The 21647-nt window shown below is 37.3% G+C and overlaps 1 protein-coding gene across 1 annotated transcript in view; it reads left to right on the top strand.

Moving 5' to 3' along the window:
* Nucleotides 1-1989: 1989 nt before the first annotated feature.
* The window catches only part of SUZ12 (SUZ12 polycomb repressive complex 2 subunit), a 44839-nt gene continuing 25181 nt past the window's right edge, over nucleotides 1990-21647 (top strand). The window contains exons 1-4 of the mRNA XM_054047057.1: nucleotides 1990-2366; nucleotides 5571-5617; nucleotides 5711-5775; nucleotides 14186-14254. Of these exons, the coding sequence (XP_053903032.1) occupies nucleotides 2057-2366; nucleotides 5571-5617; nucleotides 5711-5775; nucleotides 14186-14254 (491 nt within the window). The 5' untranslated portion in view covers nucleotides 1990-2056. The remainder of the gene's footprint in view (nucleotides 2367-5570; nucleotides 5618-5710; nucleotides 5776-14185; nucleotides 14255-21647) is intronic.

The following is a 21647-nucleotide window of genomic DNA, read 5'->3' as shown; positions in this document are numbered from 1 at the left end:
ACAGAAATTGAAAGAGGAAATATACGTTATGATGCTATCTAAAAAGGAGTAAAAGAGAATAGGTAAAAAAGCAAGGAGAAAAAAGTGACCAGGTAAAAGGGTACTATCAATCTATTCTTACAATATTTAAAGAATTATTTTAATCTATTTTTATAATCATTCCTTGGATACTTTAAACCGAAATGTCTTCTCATTGAACAAAATTCCCTTTGCCTCTCTTGATATGTACTCACTAGTTTCATTGCAGGGTTATTCATAATGAAAACTTTGGAATTTTTTAACAAAATGAAGGTTTTACAGAAAAACATCTGAAATGATTGCATGGACTTTGCAAAGAGAAGCAAGAAAAGACAGTAGCTTTTGTTTCTGTATTACACTTGCTGCCAGGTTTTTATACATTGTATACAACATAAATTCTTAAAATACAACAAAGGTAATCATACAGAATCAGTTTGCAATATAAAGTTAGAATTCTCCCTTGTGACGTATTGTATGTTTTAACACAGTTGGGCTTGATGTCATGGAGTCAATAATTTGAAAAGTTTATTCTTCACACTGCTTTTCTATTTCTTTACATAAACATTAAAAATAAAAAAATACACCAGAGAACCATATGAATGCAACAGCTGAGGATCTAGTTATTGGCTGTATCAAAATTCAAGGTTATATTCCTCGGCAGTACATTTTTAACCAGGTGGCATTTCTCTCTCATATCATCACTGTCAGTATGTTTAATTTCTCAAGAGATAGGGAATAGAGTTGGATGACCACGAAAACCTTTTACGTGCGGAGCCAACCATATTGCTGGTAAGTGGGAGTAACACTACTAAATAAAGTAAGTGGAATTGCATCAGTTTATTTCAGTGAGTTTGTCTTAATGCATCTTTTAATAATATCTCGTTTTATCACATAAACGGTGTGTATTATAGATTGCTTTATGGCCCCGATCCTGACTTTATGCACCTAACTGTACACCCGGGAGTACTGGTATGTGTAAATATGGAAATAAGTGCAGTAACACAACATTGTTTTTTTCTTGATTTTTCCTTCTCTCTTGGCAAAGAAAAGGGAGAGGAGAGAAAAAATAAAAAGAAAGAAAACATAGGGAAATATTTGGTTCCTGGAGGGGCAGGAACAGTATGAGCTGATCCAGTTCCTATGCTCAAACCAATGGCTATTCACAGCCAAGCCCCTATGTAGTTATTTCAACGAATTCAGCCTCTTTTGGGGTTTTTAATGGTCTTAATCCGATTAAACCTCATAGAGGTCATGCTGCGGGGCAGCACGGCCCGGGGAGCGGGTGGGTGGAAGGGGCAGTCCTATGTGGGGCACAAGGGATGGTCGCTCCGTGGGGCAGCATTGGGGATGGAGGCAGCAGCGCTGTGGGAGGGCATTTGCGAGAGCTGGGGCAGCGGGGGGCATTTGGCACGAGGGTGGAGGGAGGCAGCTGCTGGGGAAGTTTGGGGGCTAGAGGAGATGGGTGACCCTATTGGGCCGGGGTGAGATCAGCGGGGGGGCAGAAGGGCCTTGTGGGGCTGCGCTGAGTGGGCACCCGGCGGGCAGAAGGGGCTGTTACTAGCTGACGGACAGGGCAGGCGAGAGACACCGCGGGGACTGCCGATGACTCCCAGGCTGCAGGCAACCAGTGCTTACCCACCATGCCCCGCGGTTCGGAGAGCGAGGGGGAACGAGCGGCCCTTTCCCGCGAATTCAGTTCAAAGGAGGGGGAGGGGGAAAGCACCGAGCGGCGAAGCGCACCGACCAACCAAACTCTTCCAGAACCATCTCTGCGTCACGCCGGGGCGGGACTACCGTCGGCCAATCCGTCCAGGCGGCGCCATCCTCGGAGCCAATGGGCATGCGGGGGAGGCGGGAGCTGTGTCGGCGTCGGGTTCGGCTGGTCGCCCGTAGAGCTGAGGAGAACGGAGCGGAGGAGACTTAGAGGAGTTGGAGCTCGGTGCTTCCCCTCCCCCCTCCTTACCCCGCCCGCCCCAGCCGCCCCCCTCCCTCCTCGCTCGGTCTCCGGCCCGCCGGGGCCCGCTCTGGGGTGAGGCCAATGGCTCCTCAGAAGCACGGTGGAGGCGCGGGGCCCAGCTCGGGCTCCGCTGGCGGCGCCGCCGGAGGAGGCGGTGGAGGAGGAGGCGGCGGCGGGGGGTTCGGGGGCTCCGCGGCTGCCGCGGCTCCGGGCGGTAAATCCGGTGGTGTTCCAGGAGGCGGCGGGGGAGGAGGAGGAGGAAGCGGTTACTCGGGAGGCTCTTCGGCCTCCTCGGCGGCTGCGGCGGCCGCTGCAGCGCTGCCCCCTGTGAAGAAGCCGAAGATGGAGCAGATCCAGGCCGACCACGAGCTCTTCCTGCAGGCCTTCGAGAGTGAGCACCGGGAGCGGCCGCAGGAGGGGAGAGGGAGGGGCTGGGGGGAGAGGAGGCTCTGGGGGTGAGCGCAGGCGAGAACGGGGCGCAGGGAGGCGGGTTCAGGGGGACGTCGGGGGAAGGAAACGCGATCACACCGTGGGGTAGGGCGTGGGGCGGGAGGTGAACCCGGGGCCGGACTTCCCGGAGGGAGGAAGGTCCGGGGGCTAGAGAGGTTCGTCGCATGGAGCGGAAGCGGGGATCGGGGGTGGCTGGGGTGCGGGTAAGCCCGAAGTGGCAGGCGCGTCCTTCAGATTCGGGGCCCCTTTCGGGGGGCGGCGCATTTGTACCCGTGCTCTACTGAAGCGCCTTCCTGGCGTTCAATTTGGCCTCTTGGAAACGGTTGAGCTGGGAAGATTTCAAAGGCGATTTATTTTTGCTCTTCCCCAGGCCGAGGACGCTTCTCGGGCGGGAGGGAGGGAGGGGGTATTTGCGCCCCTTCGGTTGTTGCTCCTTTTGGTGATTTTTGCGTCTCAAGCTGTTAAGGGAAGATTATGATCCTCAGTTAACTTAATTTTGCTGCTCTGTGCGAAAGAGCATTATAGTGGGTTATTTTAAGTTGGAAATTTGTCACCCTCCACCCCGGTGGTTCCAGGTAGGCAGAGAGTCACTTTGGATGCAGGATACAAGCTTGGTCCGAACACCCATTCTAATAATTAACTTTTACATTGTGCCCTAGTATCCCGAGCCCTGCTGTCTACATGGTTTGAAGGAAAAATAAAATATTAAATCCAGAGGTTGTTTTGGGATGAGCTTGTCACCACTGCAGTTATTTGTAATACATAATAGTTATCATTTTAATGTTTTTTGTGAGGAGTCTTGAGATCATTGACTAAAAATTCTTTACAACTGCTAATTAACCCCATCAATGCAGATGGAAGGAATGTAAATACTGTATTAGGTCAAGTGATGTAGGGAGGATTAAGTGACTTGCTCCGGATCACAAGTGATCAGTGGCAGGGCTCAGAATATAACCCAGAATACTTGCTCCTAGTCCCTGCTCTAACTACTTGAGAAGATGGTTTTAAATTTGGGCATGTAATGAGTAGAAATAAGTAATACTGTATAAGGTATACTTGAATGTCTAATTGTGAATTCAGTTTTATAGCACTAATATGAAAAGAATACAATAAAAATATTATTAGGATTTATGTATAACCTAGCAGTTGTGGATAGAATAAACACTTGTGTGGATTTTCTTTTTTAAGGTAAATTATCCTCTTCAATTAGATTATTTTTGGTTTTGACTTGACAGTATGGTGGGATTGTGGAATATGTGTGGTTTAATAGGTATTTTTGGAAAAGTGTCTAATAAAGTATTGCTATAATGTGTTTTTTCACTCCTCACTCATTCCTTTAGGAAGTCAGAGTTTAAATTCAAGAAGTCATAGTCTGTTTTTAAATGAAATATTAAATCTCTGTGACCGCACTTGGTTTTCTCATGTCCTTCTACGTGGTAGTTATTTTTTACTTTTGGGTTGTTAAGGTGTTAAAGATTCTCTTAAAAGAATGATGACCATAAAACACTTTTATTTTCTATGATACATCCTTAATCTTTTCCCTTCGGTTCTGTTTTTTAACTTGGTCCTAAGCATAGTAAAACCTTAATTATAATCACAGTTTATAATGAACACAAAGTGAAATCTTTCAGTTTCTCAGTTGGGATATGCAGAATTCAGGACTGAGATTACTTAAGGCTTTATGTGGAACTGATTTTTAAAATAAAGTACTTACAAGTAAAACCGAATTACATTTGTGAAAATTAATGTGAACAGAATACTTTTGGTAGTGCACCGTCCTTCTTGTTCATTTGCTATTTTCAAAATTCATCAAATCACAATATAACTTCCAGTCACTAGAACAAATTAGGTGTGTCAGCTGCTTATTTTTAATATTCCTAAAACTTGTATTAAAATATTGAGATGGCTCCCTTACTTTTAAAAATAATCTTGTGGGGGACACAGTGGGACACAGGAGTTGTATAGGAATTTTCCACTCATTTCACGCACTCCAGTTTACTCTAACTTTCACTCTATGCATCCGAAGAAGTGAGGTTTTTACCCATGAAAGCTTATGCCCAAATAAATCTGTTAGTCTTTAAGGTGCCACCAGACTCCTTATTGTTTTTGTAGTTTACGCTGTATTTCCCCATTTGTGTTAACTTGGTGAATATTCTTATTTCAGTTTACTTATTCTTTTTTATCTTAAACTGATTCTTAATTGAATTAACCTAAACTGAAAGAAGAGTTCTTTGTGTAGCTTCTTGAGCTGGTTTAATTAAGTTGGTTTAAAATGACACTGGTCAAAATACAGGTGTCATCTTCTCATGTAGACAAGGCTTAGTCTCTAGACTGGTGGCTACCAGTCATTATATCAAAAAGAAGTTAGCATACAGCATGATTATAGAGTCATAGACCCACTATCACCAATCAGTTATGGTAGAGCCAACTTGCTGTTGAAATGGTTGTTAACAAGTGAAAAATTCTCTAAGTTAATGTTTTCCCATAATGTGGACATGAGAGCTTTCTGATATTTCTGTCCTAGCCTAAATCCATTTATATCAGGCATTTTTGTACATGTGTAAGTTTTATAGGTCATTATGATTGCCACTCTAAATTAAGACACTCTTTTGGCATATAATTATTCACAAGTGATGTCTTCATGCTTTATAGCAAAGTAAAACAATCTCAAGTTGTCTGATATATAGCTTAATCTGCTATTAATGTATCAGACATTATAGATTGGGTGGGGAGAAAACTTGCTGAGTGTTAAAGAATGCTTTGGGATTACTTTCATAATTAGCAGTTTTCTGCCTCTGCTCACCTTCTAAAGGATCTAAGGTGCAACAGGGACTACATCTTTTGATGAAAAATCAAAGGTAGATCAGAGTTCTAATACTGTAGTTGATATATGCTATAGTGTAGTAGATTAAATAAAATGTTGGTCATGTTACAGATAACAAGTGGATACTTAAATTGCTGTTAATCTGAATTATGATTTATACATTATAGTTGTCACATAGTTTTTAATAGGTGCTGTTAAAGTTAAATATACATTAAGTGAAACCTATTTAGAATTGTCTGTATATTTTCAGTATTTGCTTGTAAGCTTAGTTTTTTTGTGGGGTATAAGATACAGCAGATAATGTGTATTTCTTTCCCATAGAACCAACACAGATATATAGATTTCTTCGTACCCGGAATCTAATAGCAGTAAGTAATTGTTGATATTCGTTTATTTCTTCACTTTGAATTTGTAGGAATCTCCAACTTAAGCATTTTAATTATTTTTCCATTTCTTTGCAGCCAATATTTTTGCACAGAACTCTCACGTACATGTCCCACAGAAACTCCCGAACAAATATCAAAAGGTAATTTTATTCTGTTCGAAAGCTATTCCTGATATTTGAATGTTAACTGATTATTCTCTCCCATTGCTCCATTTCTATTTTGCACTTTAAATTGGTCTTTTCAGATGTAGTGTGAGGTATTAGGCATTTTTGAAGTTGTTAAAAGATTCATACCAGCTCAGTTTTGAAATACAGTTTGCAGGGGAAAAGTGCATGTTTATAAACTGACTTCTTTTTGTAAAGATGAACCTCATCCTCCCAGCAGTTCAGCATATGCTTAACTTTATGCATGGGAATATTCCCATTGTCTTCATTAGGAATATTTAAATATGCAAGTTAAGCATGTGCGGGATCTGGGCCTAAATTCTCAATAAAGTAAGTTTAAATTTCAGTTGTTGGCAATAACCTTTGACAAGAGATAAATGGATGAAGGCCCAAGTTTATAAAACCAATTATGCTTTATTACATGAATCTGATCTAAGTTCTGACTTAGATAATCAATGTATATTTTTCTAAAGAACACTGCCAGGTTAGTTAGCTAAATGAGCATGTTGGGAATTCTGCTTAAGCTACTAATGTAGGAAACTAAATCAGTGTTACTTTTCTGTAATTGTTTTGAAAGCTGTTTAGCTTTATTTTTGACTGTTGCAGTAAAGGATTAATTTTAACTAAGATTTTTTTTAAATAGGCTCTAGAACCATATCTTTTCTTTAAAATGGTTGTATTGAGTTGCATATGATTCAGTACAGGGTTTCTGGATATCTGCAATTCTATAGTTGAAGACTGAAGTGCTTAGAGTTCTTTGGGTGAAAGGCACAAAATGTTTGGTGGTTATAATTACAAATTCTTTGAATTATTTCCTTAGTCAAACAGCAAATCATTCACTATTCTATTGATAGTTAGCAGGCAAAAATTTTACTAGTTAATCCATTAAGATATTTTAACAATGTTTGAATTGCTTGAAAAAAGTATTAGGGTGGACTGGAACATTTGTAATGATGGCTATTTAAGGAATAGTGTTAAAACATAAGAATGGCCATATTGTGTCAGACCAAAGGTCCATCTAGCCCAGTATCCGGTCTTCCGACACTGGCCAATGCCAGGTGCCCCAGAGGGAATGAACAGAACAGGTTATCATCAAGTGATCCATCCCCTGTTGCCCATTCCCACCTTCTGGCAAACAGAGGCTAGGGACATCATCCCTGTCCATCCTGGTTAATAGCCATTGATGGGCTTATCCTCCATGAACTTACCTAGTTTTTTTGAACCCTGGTATAGTCTTGGCTTTCACAACATCCTCTGGCAAGGAGTTCCACAGGTTGACTGTGTGTTGTGTGAAAAAATACTTGCTTTTGTTTGTTTTAAACCTACTGCCTATTAATTTATGAGAAGGAGTAAATAACACTTCCTTATTTAATTTCTCCACACCATACATGATTTTATAGATCTCGATCATATCCCCCTTTAGTCGTCTCTTTTCCTAGTTGAAAAGTCCCAGTCTTATTAATCTCTCCTCATTGGTAAGCCGTTTTATACTGCTAATACTACTTGTCCTTTTCTGAACCTTTTCTAATTCCAATACATCTTTTTTGAGATGGGACAACTCCATCTGCATGCAGTATTCAAGATGTGGGTGTACCATGGATTTATATAGAGGCCATATGATACTTTGTCTTATTATGTATCCCTTCATGATTCCTAACATTCTGTTCACTTTTTTAACTGCTGCTTCACATTGAGTGGATGTTGTATAGGCAGCAAATGGTTGTGTAGGCAGTAAATAAAATTGGCAACCAATGAGGACAGACTTGTATTTGATCCAACAAAAAATATAAAGTGCAAATTCTGTGAGTAGGCTGTATTTCGCATTCTCATATTTTGTTTTAGTTAATAATCAGCATTTAATGTAATTTCCTTGCCCTTTACGATTGTAGAGGTCATTTCCACTTATTGCCAGTGAATTGAAGATAGTGGGGTTTTTTTTTGTTTGTTTGTTTTTTTTAAATCTGCACCTACAACCCGTTATTCCTTCTTAAAAGGAAGTTATTGTCTCCCAATAGGGGATGAGCTGAAAGCATGTTCTGACTTCCTGTCATAAGTTAACTTGTTGCTACTCTTTTTTTTATTATTATTTATTTCTCATGACAGTTACTGCAGTGGTTTGGATAGTTTATCTTGATTCTCCCCCTTAATTGTTCTGAATTGGTGCAAAGCCAGAGTTTAAGAAATAATGTTCACTGTTTCTTCAGACTGCTTTGGGACTAGGGGGCAAGCTCATAGTTTCAAACTGCCGATCTCCTTTTCCAGCAAGTTCTCCAATGGCTATTCAAGCAACCTGTCCTGTACCAAAGACTACCATGTCTCAGCCTAGATCGTATCGGTATCTACCGGATATACCAAGCAAACAATACAATATGCAAAAACAGATTTGTGTTGTGAAAATTATCACATGTATTCATTCTGGATAGTTAAAATGTCTCCCCTCCATTACCTGAAACTTGTTTGTTTTTTTTCAGATGCCTCTTGTTTGTTGCCAAGCAACCACAAGTGGTGTTTTGCATGTACATTAAGCATTATTTGCTGCTGTCTTCCATAATAGGAAATTTTTCTTTCCTCAGCTGGGATAAGTAATGCCCAGTTTCTCTATTTGAAACAAATATTTATCTTTACTAACTTTAATTAATGGGTAAAATATACCATCTTTTAAAGTCTAGAAATCTACTTTGACAGCTGGTGTTTCCATATGTAGTGAATTGGTTAGTGGTCATTTCATTTATAATAACTAAAAGTTCGGGTTTTCTGAAAGTAATCTGCTCCATTGAAATCAAGTCAGTAATTAGATGTAGGAAAAATGGAGAGGCAAAGCTGTATAATACTGTTTACTTTGGGTTAAAAAAAAAAAATGTAATACAACTGTTGAAGTAGATTTACACAGTATTTCTGAATGTTCAAGGGAAATGTTTTTTCAACTAAACTGCTAAAGATGCTTATCCACAAATGCATTTTCCCCCCAAATCTTGCTGATGGAGCTCTTGTTAGACCTGATCTAAACTTAAACTTTTGCCAGCATAGCAGTGTGTGTCAGGAGTGGTGACTTTTCCCCCCTTTCCTGACCAACATAGCTATGCTGGCAAAAGCCCTAGTGTTCAAGCACTTTATATCCACAAAAAAGTCCTTTTGCCAGTATAGCTTACTCCATTCAAAGAACTGGTTTAAAAGAACTATTTTGCTGGTGTAAATGGCATCTCCAATGTGAGGATTGCTGGTATATACCTCTGCTGGTATAGCAGTACTGGCAAACATGTAGGCCAGACCCTAATTGCCACTGTTTATTCAGCAGGAATCTGTACAACCAATTAAGCTCTTACTAAGAGCATTATGTACTACCTCCTCCGTACATGAGACACTGTGATTGCAGGTAGCAAGAAGCTTGAAAGGATTTTTTTTTGTTTTTTATGAAGGAGGGAGTGGAAAATCTCATTGACTGAAGCTTCTATGTGGGGAATTTGTATACACAGCTTGAACATGATGAAAATTTTAGTGGATTCATTAGTTCTTGAGAAATGGTACTTATGGAACAGCTATTATAAATCACAATGCATATATAGTAAATACTTAATTTTATCAAGTGATTTTTTTATGCTTAGCAATTTTTTTATATTTAAAAAGCCTATTAATTGCTCTGGGTATTTACAGTAATATACAGTTGTTATCAATATAAAGCAACATCTGCAACTGCATATGATATATTTACATACCACAATAATAATCATCTCCACTCTTAATATACCTGGTCTCTTAAATATCTCAAAAAAATGCCAGACAAATTGTAACTAAATCACTTACACCGTAGGTCATTGAGGAGGAGAGAAACTATCCTGTCAGAAATGAAGTTTTCAATAAAGCTTCGCTTTGATGTAATTAAGGAGCAATCCATTTTGCATTTTGTTTGTTTTTCTAATCTTTTTTGAACTGTAACATTTTCATCCTAGTCTCACTACAGTGTCAGATACAAATTTTTATTCTGTGCTTGTAGTCCAGTAAAAATTAAGTTTTTGGTGGGTTTTTTTTTTTTTTTTGACAGAACTGACTTTCTCTGTTCACTCAAGCAGTAGTTTAGACAGTGAGCATGAATTTTTCTAGTTTTCTAACTATTTTCAAGTTTGTGGTGAGAGTTAAAAATTTACCATGGGGGGGAAGGGGGGAGAATACCCCAAAAGTCATACTGTTGTTGCATATATGTATATTGAGGATAAACTGGTATTTAATTAAATACGTATTTTGTGTTTTGTGATGATTTTAGTGCAGAAGGGTGACCAAGTTGGTAAGATAAGTGGACTGCTAGGTTGGTTTTGGTTAGCAATCCTTATTATGAAAATGTTAATATTAAGATGTTTGGAGAAACTTGTGCTTTTAATATTGAGGCACACTACCATTTTGATTCTTATTACCTTGTTAAATGTGTGCTGCTTCACTGGGGGGGAGACACTTAAGATACAGTATTGCAAGCATCAATAAATGGTGATACACTGAAAATCTTGCATATTATGACAAAATCATTGCAATGGCAAGTGACATATTTTAGTCTTCAAATATTTCAGCTGTGCTTATCATGTTATGTAATGTCCAACATGACACAAATCTAGTTCTACTCTTCTCTCACTTTCCTTTTATGGAAGTCTCCCATGACTAATCATTGTCTTTGTCTATCTCTGGACCCCTTCCGTTTTTTGCTCTCTCTTTGATAGGATGACCAGAACGGTACTTAAAATGAAGTTCTATCATATGGCATATTTCAAAGTTATATTCTATCCCATTTTTTAGGCAAAAAACAAAACATCAGGATGCTTATCTCTTTGTGTTGAGTGGATACTTTCTTTTTCTTGAGTTCTAAAGTTTAAAATCTAACAATGTGTTAAGAGTTTAGATAATTTTAAATATGCACTACATTGCATTTCATTTATCATATTGCCTCTTCACCAGCTTTGTTGCATCCCTCAGAATTACCAGAGTTTTCTCTTGCGTTGACTAATGTACTTTTGTCACATGCAAATGTTGCTACTTCACTATTTCAGTTTTTCCCCATCTTTAATAAATATACTAAACATCAGTCCTAGTACAGCTACCTGGAGCATCTCATTATTAACCTTCTGATGTCTTGAAAATTGACCATTTATTCCTTCACTTTGTCACTTAGCCATTTTTTAATCAATGACATAACTTTGCTCTTGAGCCATGATTGCTAAAGTTTTGTCTAGGGTGAGGAATAGCCCTCATTCAACAATTGGTATTGGCTTGTACCAGTGTAGACAAGGGCATGCCAAGGTTCTCACTGCTTGAAATCCCAATTACAAGTAGGGGTAAACCTTGATTATATGCAAACCCTGCATGCCCTTGTCCACATTTGAGTTAGTAATGGTGCTGCTTCACTGATTGCCGAAGAGGGACTATTTCCAAGTGTAGTCAAGGCCTTAGTTTTCTTAATAGATTCTATCAAAGGCTTCTTGGGAATCGAAATAAATTTACTGATTTTCCTTATCCAGTATTTTGTTGATATGCTAAAAAATTCTAGTACACTGGAGAGAGAGAATTTTCATTTATAGTAGTTATGCTATTTTGTCCTTATGTTCACCTAGGCATCTAGTAATTAATTTTTTTTATTACTGCTTTATCTGGTATTATGTAAGGGTCACTGGATTGTAATTCCAGATAATCCCTAGGACCATTCTAAAGATTGTACTTGTGCTATTCTCCAGAATAATAGCTGATTTTAATTATTACAAGTTAAGGTATGCTTAAGTAACACACATGCCAAATCTGATTACTTTTAATTTCTTCACTCTTGGTTTCAAAGTTGTGAGTTGTTTTTTTTTAACTAATTCCTCTTCTTAAAAAAAACAAAAAACCCTCTCTTCCCCCAAAGCTTAATATATCAGTGTTAGTTTTGGTAATCCCTCACCCAAGAATGTAGTGACTATTGTAATCGCTTCTCGGCTCTCTGAGCTGTGGTCCAAGTATAGTTGAACCACTGTTGAAAAAAGTTGCTTTTGTTACTGAGCCTTAGTTTGAGTGGAACATCTCCTGTTTCATGGTCTAGAATTAATTATTCCAAAAAAGTAGTGGTTTGCTTTTCTAACCAATGTCACCAGCATGAGAGAAAGTCAGTTTGTTTGTGGGAGTTGCTTGACCAATACTGTATTATCACTTTGTTGTGGGTTTGCTAGTAATATGCATCTATTTTTAGCTAAACAATCACTCAAATAAGTGAGCAGCTTAACATAAATCAAAGCTTGAGCAACTGAAATTTTGTACAAGCTGGAACTTCATATAAAGGGTTAAATAGCTTTATTTCTGGCAACATTGTAATAAATATGACACTGCCAATGTAGAGCTCCTTAATAAATTAATTGAATTGGAGCTAAATTTGTAAATGTTTCAGAAAGGCAACTGGAGAAAGAAAGGAAGTATGAGATGAGAAATTTGCAGTGGACTAGGATAAACTATGCTAAAGTTAATAAAAGGTTTATATTGAGATTATAGCATTAAACCATGCTTGCAAATTATCAAAATAAAAATTATGGATGTGAAGGCAACTTTCAGGGTATTCGTACACTTGTCTGTATAGTAAATATTGCATTTGGCCCCGTTGGTGGTACATTTTGAAATAGCAGGCTTTTATTTTTTAAATGCTATTTGAATGTCAGTAAGATTTGAATAAAGTAGTTACAGTTCAGTTAAGAATCAAAATAACAGTTTGATAAGCTGCCAAGTCACACTTGCCTTTTAATTAATGTTTTGGTCTCCCTTCTTCACCTTATGTTTTAAATATACAAATATCTACATTAATATTGGTGACCATCTAGTCAGTGAAATGTCAGCAAAACAAGACTGCCAGAAATACAAGTATTGCCTTTTCTAAATCTAAATGTGGAAAATCTTGTTGGTGTAAGGTTACATTGGTGTAACCTATAGCATTGAAGGGAATATTTTTTGTGACTTTGGGAATGAGGATTCAATAAGTTTACACACCAGTCTTTTTTATAAAGGCATCTCTATTGTGCATCAGTTTAGAGCTAGAAAGTGCTCATTTAACTGCTTTAAAATGACTTTTTGGTTTTATACTCTGATCTCTTGTTGCTTAGGCCTTATCTAGGCTTTTGCCATAAATATCCCACTGTTGATAACCACCTGGTCAGCTTCTTTGGTGGTAGCAATGGAAGGGCACGAGTGCAGACATACCAATAAGATTTACTTGGAGCTCTAACTATTGTGCCATGTAGACTTGTTCTGAACAGAGTTACACAACTTGGTAGTTAATATGGTATCTGCTGGGAGCCCTGTCTGGACTGTTGTTTCGACCAGGCTTGTTGCTGGAGGAAACTTCTGGCCAAAAAAACCCCAAACCTAGTGTAGACAAACCTTTCACGTTCACTGCCTGTTTTATGGTAAGAGACCATGTATCGGGCAGAAAAACATTCCTTTTTCTTCTCTTCATCTGTCTTGCTTAGACTAGGAAGAGAAATGCAAAGCGGGGCTGCACTTGCTGTTAGTGAATAAATAAGAGTCTAGTACTATCTAGTATTATCCTGAGAGTCTAGTACTAGTCAATCTAAAGAACTTTGCTGGAATCCAGGATGGAACTTCAGTCTTCCTATTAAAGAGGATTGGAAGACTACTTCTGAAAAATTTTGAATAACCTTTGCCTAGGAATGTGAATACTGTATCATATAAGATAGAAAAGGATGAATAGGCTGATGTTAATACCTTACAGGAGAAAAAATGTAATGTGATTATTCCTTAAGCTGTAAATTTATTTTCCTCTGAAAAATATTCCTACAACTGGTCCATTAGTGAATGTCACTTTTGTATTATGTTCATTAATTCACCTTGCTGAGGAAAGAAATAATCTTCCAAGAATTAAATATAAATAGACCTGCTTCTGCCACATAGTAACCATATTTCTAATCCTTGTATATGGTTAATTTGGACAACCTGAGAGAAAATTTGTATATTGATAGCTGGCATGGCAATCGGTGTAAGGAGGTTGGTTTTTTTTCTAGTAAAATATATTTGTACCAAAGTTTGAATGGACTCCTAACTAGCTGTCTTGCTGATATTGAAGTGTGTCTTAACATTAAATTGTGTTGCTCTACAAAATTCTATAATTTTAATTTCTCATAGTTTAGTAATTAGTCCTGTGATTATGATACTGAGGTGCAGCTTTTCAAGCAGTTGTCTTTGATTTCTCGGGCCTCTTTTTAGGAGGGAGAAGTTAGAACAGCAGGTTAAACCAATATTTGAAGAAGCTGATGTGTATACTGAAATTTGTTTTAATAGAATCAGAATTTTTATTTCAGTTAATATTGTATATAAAGGAAATACCTCTAAAAATGAAAATTACCTACTATTCATGCATTTTATTTTTCCACAGGAAAACGTTCAAAGTAGATGACATGTTATCAAAAGTAGAGAAAATGAAGGGAGAGCAAGAGTCTCACAGGTATTACCTGCTCATATTTTTATCAATAAGTCATGTATGGCTGTCAATGAGGGAACAGGATAAAAGGGAGTGATTATTACAAGGTGCAGTACTTGCCACATGAGTGCAGTGTAGCATCCAATTAATATTTGATGAGTATGCACTCTTAATAGTTTGAGTACTTGCAAAATATAAGAAATTGAGAGCATAAAAGACCAAGGTACAAAGGATCTGGCTTTCTGTTGGGATAGACTTTCCAAGTATTTCTACTGTTCATATTTCAAGTATCTTACGCGTCTTTGTTAGCTTTTAAAAAATAAAAACAAACTTACGCTTAACTGAGTTGCAGTGTCAGCAACTGATCCATGAAAATTATATTTAAGCAGTGGAGAAGATTTACATGGTCTTTATTTAGCAAGATTCTGACGGTAATATTCTCATTTTTCATGTGATTAGTTTCTGCTCTGCTTGCTGCTTTCACAGGTTCCTTTATTCCTGGTCTTTATGAAAAGAAATTAAATTTTTCATTGAATGAATTTAACAACTTTTTAAATATTGAAGTGCCTGTATTTTAGAACTCTGTAATTTACTTTTACAGTGCTCTTAATAAAATAAACTTAATTTCTAGGGCTGTCAAAAAAAGCAATCAAAAAGATTAATCGTGCGATCAAACCGTAATAGAATGCCGTTTATTTAAATATTTGTGGATGTTTTCTACATTTTCAAATATGTTGATTTCAATTACAACACAGAATACAAAGTGTACAATGCTCACTTTATATTTGTTTTTGATTACAAATATTTGCACTGTAAAAAACAAATAGTATTTTTCAATTCCCGCATTGCAAGTACTGTAGTGCATTGTCTTTATCATGAAAGTTGAATTTACAAACGTAGAATTATGTAAAAAAAACAACCTGAATTCAGAAATAAAACAATCTAAAACTTTAGAGCCTACAGGTCAACTCAGTCCTAGTGTTTGTTCAGCCAATTACTCAGACAAACTAGTTTGATTACATTTGCAGGCGATAATGCTGCCCACTTCTTGTTTACAATGTTACCTGAAAGTGAGAACAGGCGTTCACATGGCACTGTTGTAGCCACTGTCACAAGATATTTACCTGCCAAGTGCGCTAAAGATTCATATGTCCCTTCGTGCTTCAACCAGCATTCCAGAGGACATGCGTCCATGCTGATGACAGGTTCTGCTCGCTAACAATCCAAAGCAGTACAGACTGATGCATGTTCATTTTCATCATCTGAGTCGGATGTCACCAGCAGAAAGTTGATTTTTCTTTTTTGGTGGTTCGGATTCTATAGTTTCTGCATTGGAGTGTTGCTCTTTTAAGACTTCTGAAAGCATGCTCCATACTTCATCCCGTCAGATTTTAGGAGGCACTTCAAGTTCTTAAACCTTGGGTCCAGTGTTGTAGCTATCTTTAGAAATGTCACATTGGTACCTTCTTTACGTTTTGTCAAATCTGCAGTGAAAGTGTTTTTAAAATTAACAATATGTGCTGGGTCATCATCCGAGACTGCTATAACACGAAATATATGGCAGAATGCGGGTAAAATAAAGCAGGAGACCTACAATTCTCCCCCAAACAGTTCAGTCACAATTTTAATTAAAACACATTTTTTTTTTTTTTTTTTTTTTTTTTTTTTAATGAGCGTCATGAGCATGAAAGCATGTCCTCTGGAATAGTGACTGAATGATGAAGGGGTATATGAATGTTTAGCATATCTGGCATGTAAAGGCATTGCAATGCCGGTTACAAAAGTGCCATGTGGACGCCTGTTTTCACTTTTAGGTGACATTGTAAATAATAAGCAGGCAGCATTGTGTCCCGAAAATGTAAATAAGCTTGTTTGTCTTTGCAGTTGGCTGAATAAGAAGTAGGACTGTGTGGACTTGTACGGTCTAAAGTTTGACATTGTTTTGGTTTTGAGTGCAGTTATATAACAAAAAAAAAATCTACATTTGTAAGTTCCACTTTCACAATAAAGAGATTGCACTCAGTACTTGTATGAGGTGAACTGAAATACTATTTTATCATTTTTAGAGTGCAAATATTAAAATTAATACAAACTGAGAACTGTACACTTTGTATTCTGTGTTGTAATTGAAATCAATATATTTGAAAATGTAGAAAAACATCAAAAAATATTTAATAAATTTCACTTGGTATTCTATCGCTTAACAGTGCAATTAAAACTGCAATTATTCACAATTAATTTTTTTGAGTTAATCATGTGAGTTAACCACGATTAATTGACAGCCCTATTAATTTCATTATCTTTAATGGCCTTTTCTTATTCTATTATGGTGCTCATTGTAGTGAAAGCTGTTCATTAAAGATTGCAAGATTTCCACCATAACCCTCTATTCTCATCTGTTGGGGGGAGGGCGGGGGGGGAACTCCTTTGGTCTGAGGCTTTCTGTGTTTGATCTGAGCCCACATAGGTACATTTAAAAAAAAAAAAAAAATTTATATGCTTCCCTCAGCAGTGCTTGAACTGTTGAAGCAAGTCGGGGTGGTGGGGACCGGGGGGACTTCACTTTAAAGAAACATTTTAAATGTTTTTTTATGCAGAGAAGAAAGGAGGTTGATCTTAAACTGTGAACATCATGTTTGACTTGCCCAGTGGGAATTGTTGCTGTGCATTTGGGGGCGGGGGGGGGGGCGAAGTTATGCTATTAAGCAATGAAATGGTGGATTTAATGAATGCATAGCTAAGTTTAGTAAGTTTTGCAGTTTGCCATTGTGGAAGTAAGCAAACAGGTGAGTTTAAAATGTGGAGTTATGAAAAGCATACTTGTGTAGATTCATGTAGGTGGAACTAAAAGTTTCTAAACAATTTTAAAGGTTTGAATCTAATTTTTTTTTAAAAGCATTTGGATCCTTTAGAGCAGTGGTGGGCAAGCTGCGGCCCGTCAGCATAATCTGCTGGCGGGCCGCGAGACAGTTTGTTTACATTGACCGTCCACAGGCAGAGCTGCCCACAGCTCCCAGTGGCCGCGGTTTGCTGTTCCCAGCCAATGGGAGCTGCGGGAAGTGGCGGCCAGCATGTCCATGCGTCCCGCGCTGCTTCCCGCAGCTCCCATTGGCTGGGAACAGTGAACTGAAGCCACTGGGAGCTGTGGGCAGCTGTGCCTGCAGACAGTCAATGTAAATGAACTGTCTTGCAGCCTGGCAGTGGATTACCATCATGGGCCGCAGGTTGCCCACCACTGCTTTAAGAGTATTAGCTTTATTTTGTTCCCATTTTGATCTTGTACAGAAGACATTTAAAATAGAGTAAGGTATGCATCTTCCTGCTCCAATATAAGTATTTGAGATGTCAGCTCTTACTTGGCAAGGTCTGATGACATAACTGGAAAACTTCAAAGTTCAACATAGCAAATCTAAAACTTGGAGTGACAAAATTCTGCTTATTTTGACATTGTGATGGTTGTAGAAAAACAGATATTCAGGTAACTGGTATGTTGTCTCCATAAACCACAAACAGTTATTGACAAATTGGCCAACAGTGGGCCAAAGGTCCCTGAAACATAATTTTATTTTGGTTTTCTATATCCAATTAATAATAGCTTAATTGACTTCCAAAGAAGTGTATCTGGACTGACTTTTTATAACAAATTACAGTGCAAATCAGCTTTTTAAATAGCTCAGGTATAAAACATTGGAAACTTTAAGAAAATGAAAGTGTCTCTTAAATAGCTAAGAATAGTTGCACATCCTATACCTATCCTGAGCAACTTACTGTAATTTTATAGCTATACTCCTGTTTTTATAAAGCTGCTTTCTGCTGTACTGAAAGACTCTCAAACTTGAGAGGGAGAGTGAAACTGATTGCTTGCAGAGAACTCTCAAATGCAAAAAGTAAACAATTTAAAAATATCTAATCTCTCAATTAGTGTTTTGTGACAGTAGCTGATAAAAGAAATCACACTTCTCTGAAAGTAAGTTGATATCTGTCCCATTTACTGTCAGCATCTTGGAATGTGCACAACATATACGTCACTTGAATTTGACTTGTATAGGTGAACTGAAAATAAAAATCCCCAAATCAGTAATCTATGCAGACTTGCATTTTAATTTAGTTTTCTCTATTTACTTTCCAGTACCAGATTGGAAGGGTTGGATTCCCTTTCAGCTGTTAATATTGCAGACACCCAACATATGCAACGAACACTGCTCCTTTCATTAAGTATTTGATGCCTCAGTAATTACAATTGCACTTAATAGTTTCAGTTGCAGACCCCTAAAGATTTTGCTGGTGATTATGCATTTTGGTTCCAGCAGTATTCTGAGATTGGTGACATTGTGACCATTTTGCTACTATTAAGCATTTGGTGCACTATACTCTAATGAACAAGATTTGTAATAGAGGCTTAACAGTTTTATTTGATGGATATCATAAGTACAGAAAACTTCACCATATTCTATCAATCCACAAATATTAAATCTGTATTCTTTAATAGAGCAAATGAATAACATATAAGCAGTTGGTAGAAACTATGATGGGAAGACACTAAAGCATACATTCATCTGGCTTACTTGCATCTGAAGAAGTGAGGTTCTTACCCACGAAAGCTTATGCTCCCAATACTTCTGTTAGTCTTAAAGGTGCCACAGGACCCTCTGTTGCTTAAAGCATACATTGTACTTCTGAGGTTTTCGGTGCAATTCCAGTGAATGAAAATTAGAATTTCTTCCCTATCCTAAATTAGACATTGAGCTACCTTATTATTTTAGGAAGGAATATGGTGAAATTTCATTAACCCTGTTTATGAACGTCCACAGTAATTATTTTGCTATGGGGTATGGTGTATCCTGATGAGCAGATCACATTTAGTTCTTCATGCTGGCTTTATATTCTCCTTGAGTGCAAAAACTATTGATAATCAGCTAAAACATTTCTATAGGTTGTTTAATGGTTTATGAAATTTTATGCTTTCTATAAATTATGGAACAGAGCCAGACAATGGAAAGATTGTAACATACGTGACCAACCAGAACATTAGAGAAGCTTTTTCACAAACTGAGAATCATTCAGATGTGCTTTTGCACTCTTCTTTATAGGCCTCTGAGGGAAAGTATGGTTTGCAAAGTTTTGTAAAACATTAGCTGAAAATTGGTTATGAAGCACATGTGCTGCATTGAAATCAGCTTATTTTGGGAATTGTGTAAATCAGTAACACTATTAATTTATTCACTAATCCAGTTAAATTAGTTTTGGTTACATTTGTGAATTGTAAAAGTATTGCTTGCTTGAAATAAGCCAGATGGATCTCTGGTTTCCAAGGATTGTTCTCTGACCTTACTGAATCAAAATATCCAAGTTTAAAATACATTTCTGTTTGGCCTAACACCAAAATGTTTTGTTTTGCTCCCTCTACTAAACCTTAACTTTTAAAAATATAAAATCAAGTCCTCATCCTCCTGATGATAATGCAGTCTGGCACTAACACATTCTTTCATTCTGATGTAATATACAAGTCAGTGCAAGCATTGTCTTGTAAATACTAAAGCAATTGGGGTACTTATTAAAACATCAATAGTTTGAGGATTTCAGGAAATACTTGTCATGCACTGACAAAGCCCTCCAAGAAAGTCTGTGTTCTAGGGTTGATTTGATTTTTTTTTAAACTCAAAACCATTTAAATCACCATTTTTAATCGTGATTTAAATCAAGCAGGAAATCTTGATTTAAACCTATTTTAAATTTTTTTTTTCAATTTTTTTTTAATTATTTTTCTAAAGAGTTAAGGGTTAAAACATGTTGATTTACAATGAAATTTAGCCTTTACACTAAATATTGTGGTACTTCTTGCTAACCTAGCACGTGCGCGCGCGCGCTCTCTCTCATATATATTTCTTAAATAAACATCTATTAGATACTTGATTTTTGTTTTTTTATGTTAGAAAATGCTGAATGATGCGTTTCTTATTTACTAGACTTTTTTTTTTACTTGTGATTTGTCAAGCTATACTTGGATGGAAATTAGAATTTAAAATGCACAAAACTACCTTTTTCAATTAAAACTACTTTAAGTATACCAGATGCATAAGAATAAAAATTTATCAAAATATATTCTCCTTTAAAACTAAGCAAGTATTCGCTATAGTTAGTGAATTGAACTGAATGTTTCTGGTCACCATGTCCTTCAGTATTTTAGGACAAGTAGATGTCATTCTCTTATAGCTAGGTTTATTCATACATTGGAAGAGGGAAAACAAGCTTTCCTGCTTTTTCAGTTTCCCGTCAGTTTTTAATTTGAGTGAAATAGTCACAGAACTGAACTAGCTGAATAAACTGAAATGAAAAATATATTCTCTCTGCAACTGCAGAAGAGGCTGCTGCTGTCAAAAGCTGGTTTAGCACTTCAGCAAACACTGGTTCTAGTTGCTTAGCCCAGTGGTCTCCAAACTTTTTTGATCGCGCACCCATATCAATAAAAAAATTTTTTAGCATGCAGCCCCTGCCAGGCCGCAGGGCCAGCTCTACCATTTTTGCCACCCCAAGCGCGCGCGCAAAAAAAAAAAGCCGCTCCTCCTACCACGCACCCCTAAGGATCCTCTTGCGCACCATCTGGGGGTGCGCGCACCCCATTTTGGAGACCACTGGCTTAGCCAGTGACTTCCACCAGTTCAGTGGTTTGATTTTCATTAAAAGTTTGGCAGCAAGTATGTATTGCTTAATATTATAGTATATTTAGACCTTAACATAGATTGTCATAATTTCAAATTTAACTTTAAATAGTTTTGGGGGGGAAAGTATTTAAATAAAATTTCAATTTAAATCTGTTTTTTTTATAAATCAATTTTATTTTTCCTGCTGGGTTCATAAATGGTTCTGGAGCCTCACAGGCCATATTGGGGGGGAAAAAAATTTAGTGAAGTTATTCAGGATGGCCAACTGCCCCAAATTAAATGTTTTTAATGCTGTTGTGACTTATATGGGACACTATCCAATATGACAATATTTCATCAAATATTATAGATTCTATATGTAGAGGACTTAAGCATATTCAGATTTTTAACCTCTGGTCATAGAGTGACAGCTATTTCCAGAATAATTTCATATTAATTTTTCAACCTTTATCCAAATGTATTAAATTACCTCATTGAGTTTAGTAAATCCACCTTATCCAAATCTTAAAGTAGTACAATACTAACTGTAGGATAATAAACTACAGTAATATAAAATAAAATACACAGTAATCAAACCACTAACTGCATGTGTGGGAGGGTGTATGTGTATTAAAGGCGGGGCTGCTAGTCCCACCTATTAAGGTTGACCATCAGTTGTCATAAGATCCAGTTTTCAGTTGCTAATAATTTTACCTGACTTCATAATTGTGCCTTTTGCTATCCCATGAAAATAGACCCAAATTTTATCAAGTTAT

Source organism: Malaclemys terrapin, chromosome 13 (genome assembly GCF_027887155.1).
Source record: "Malaclemys terrapin pileata isolate rMalTer1 chromosome 13, rMalTer1.hap1, whole genome shotgun sequence".
Lineage (NCBI taxonomy): Eukaryota > Metazoa > Chordata > Testudines > Emydidae > Malaclemys > Malaclemys terrapin.
The sequence above is the reverse complement of the archived record's forward strand: the minus strand, read 5'-3'. Positions and strand labels throughout refer to the sequence as shown.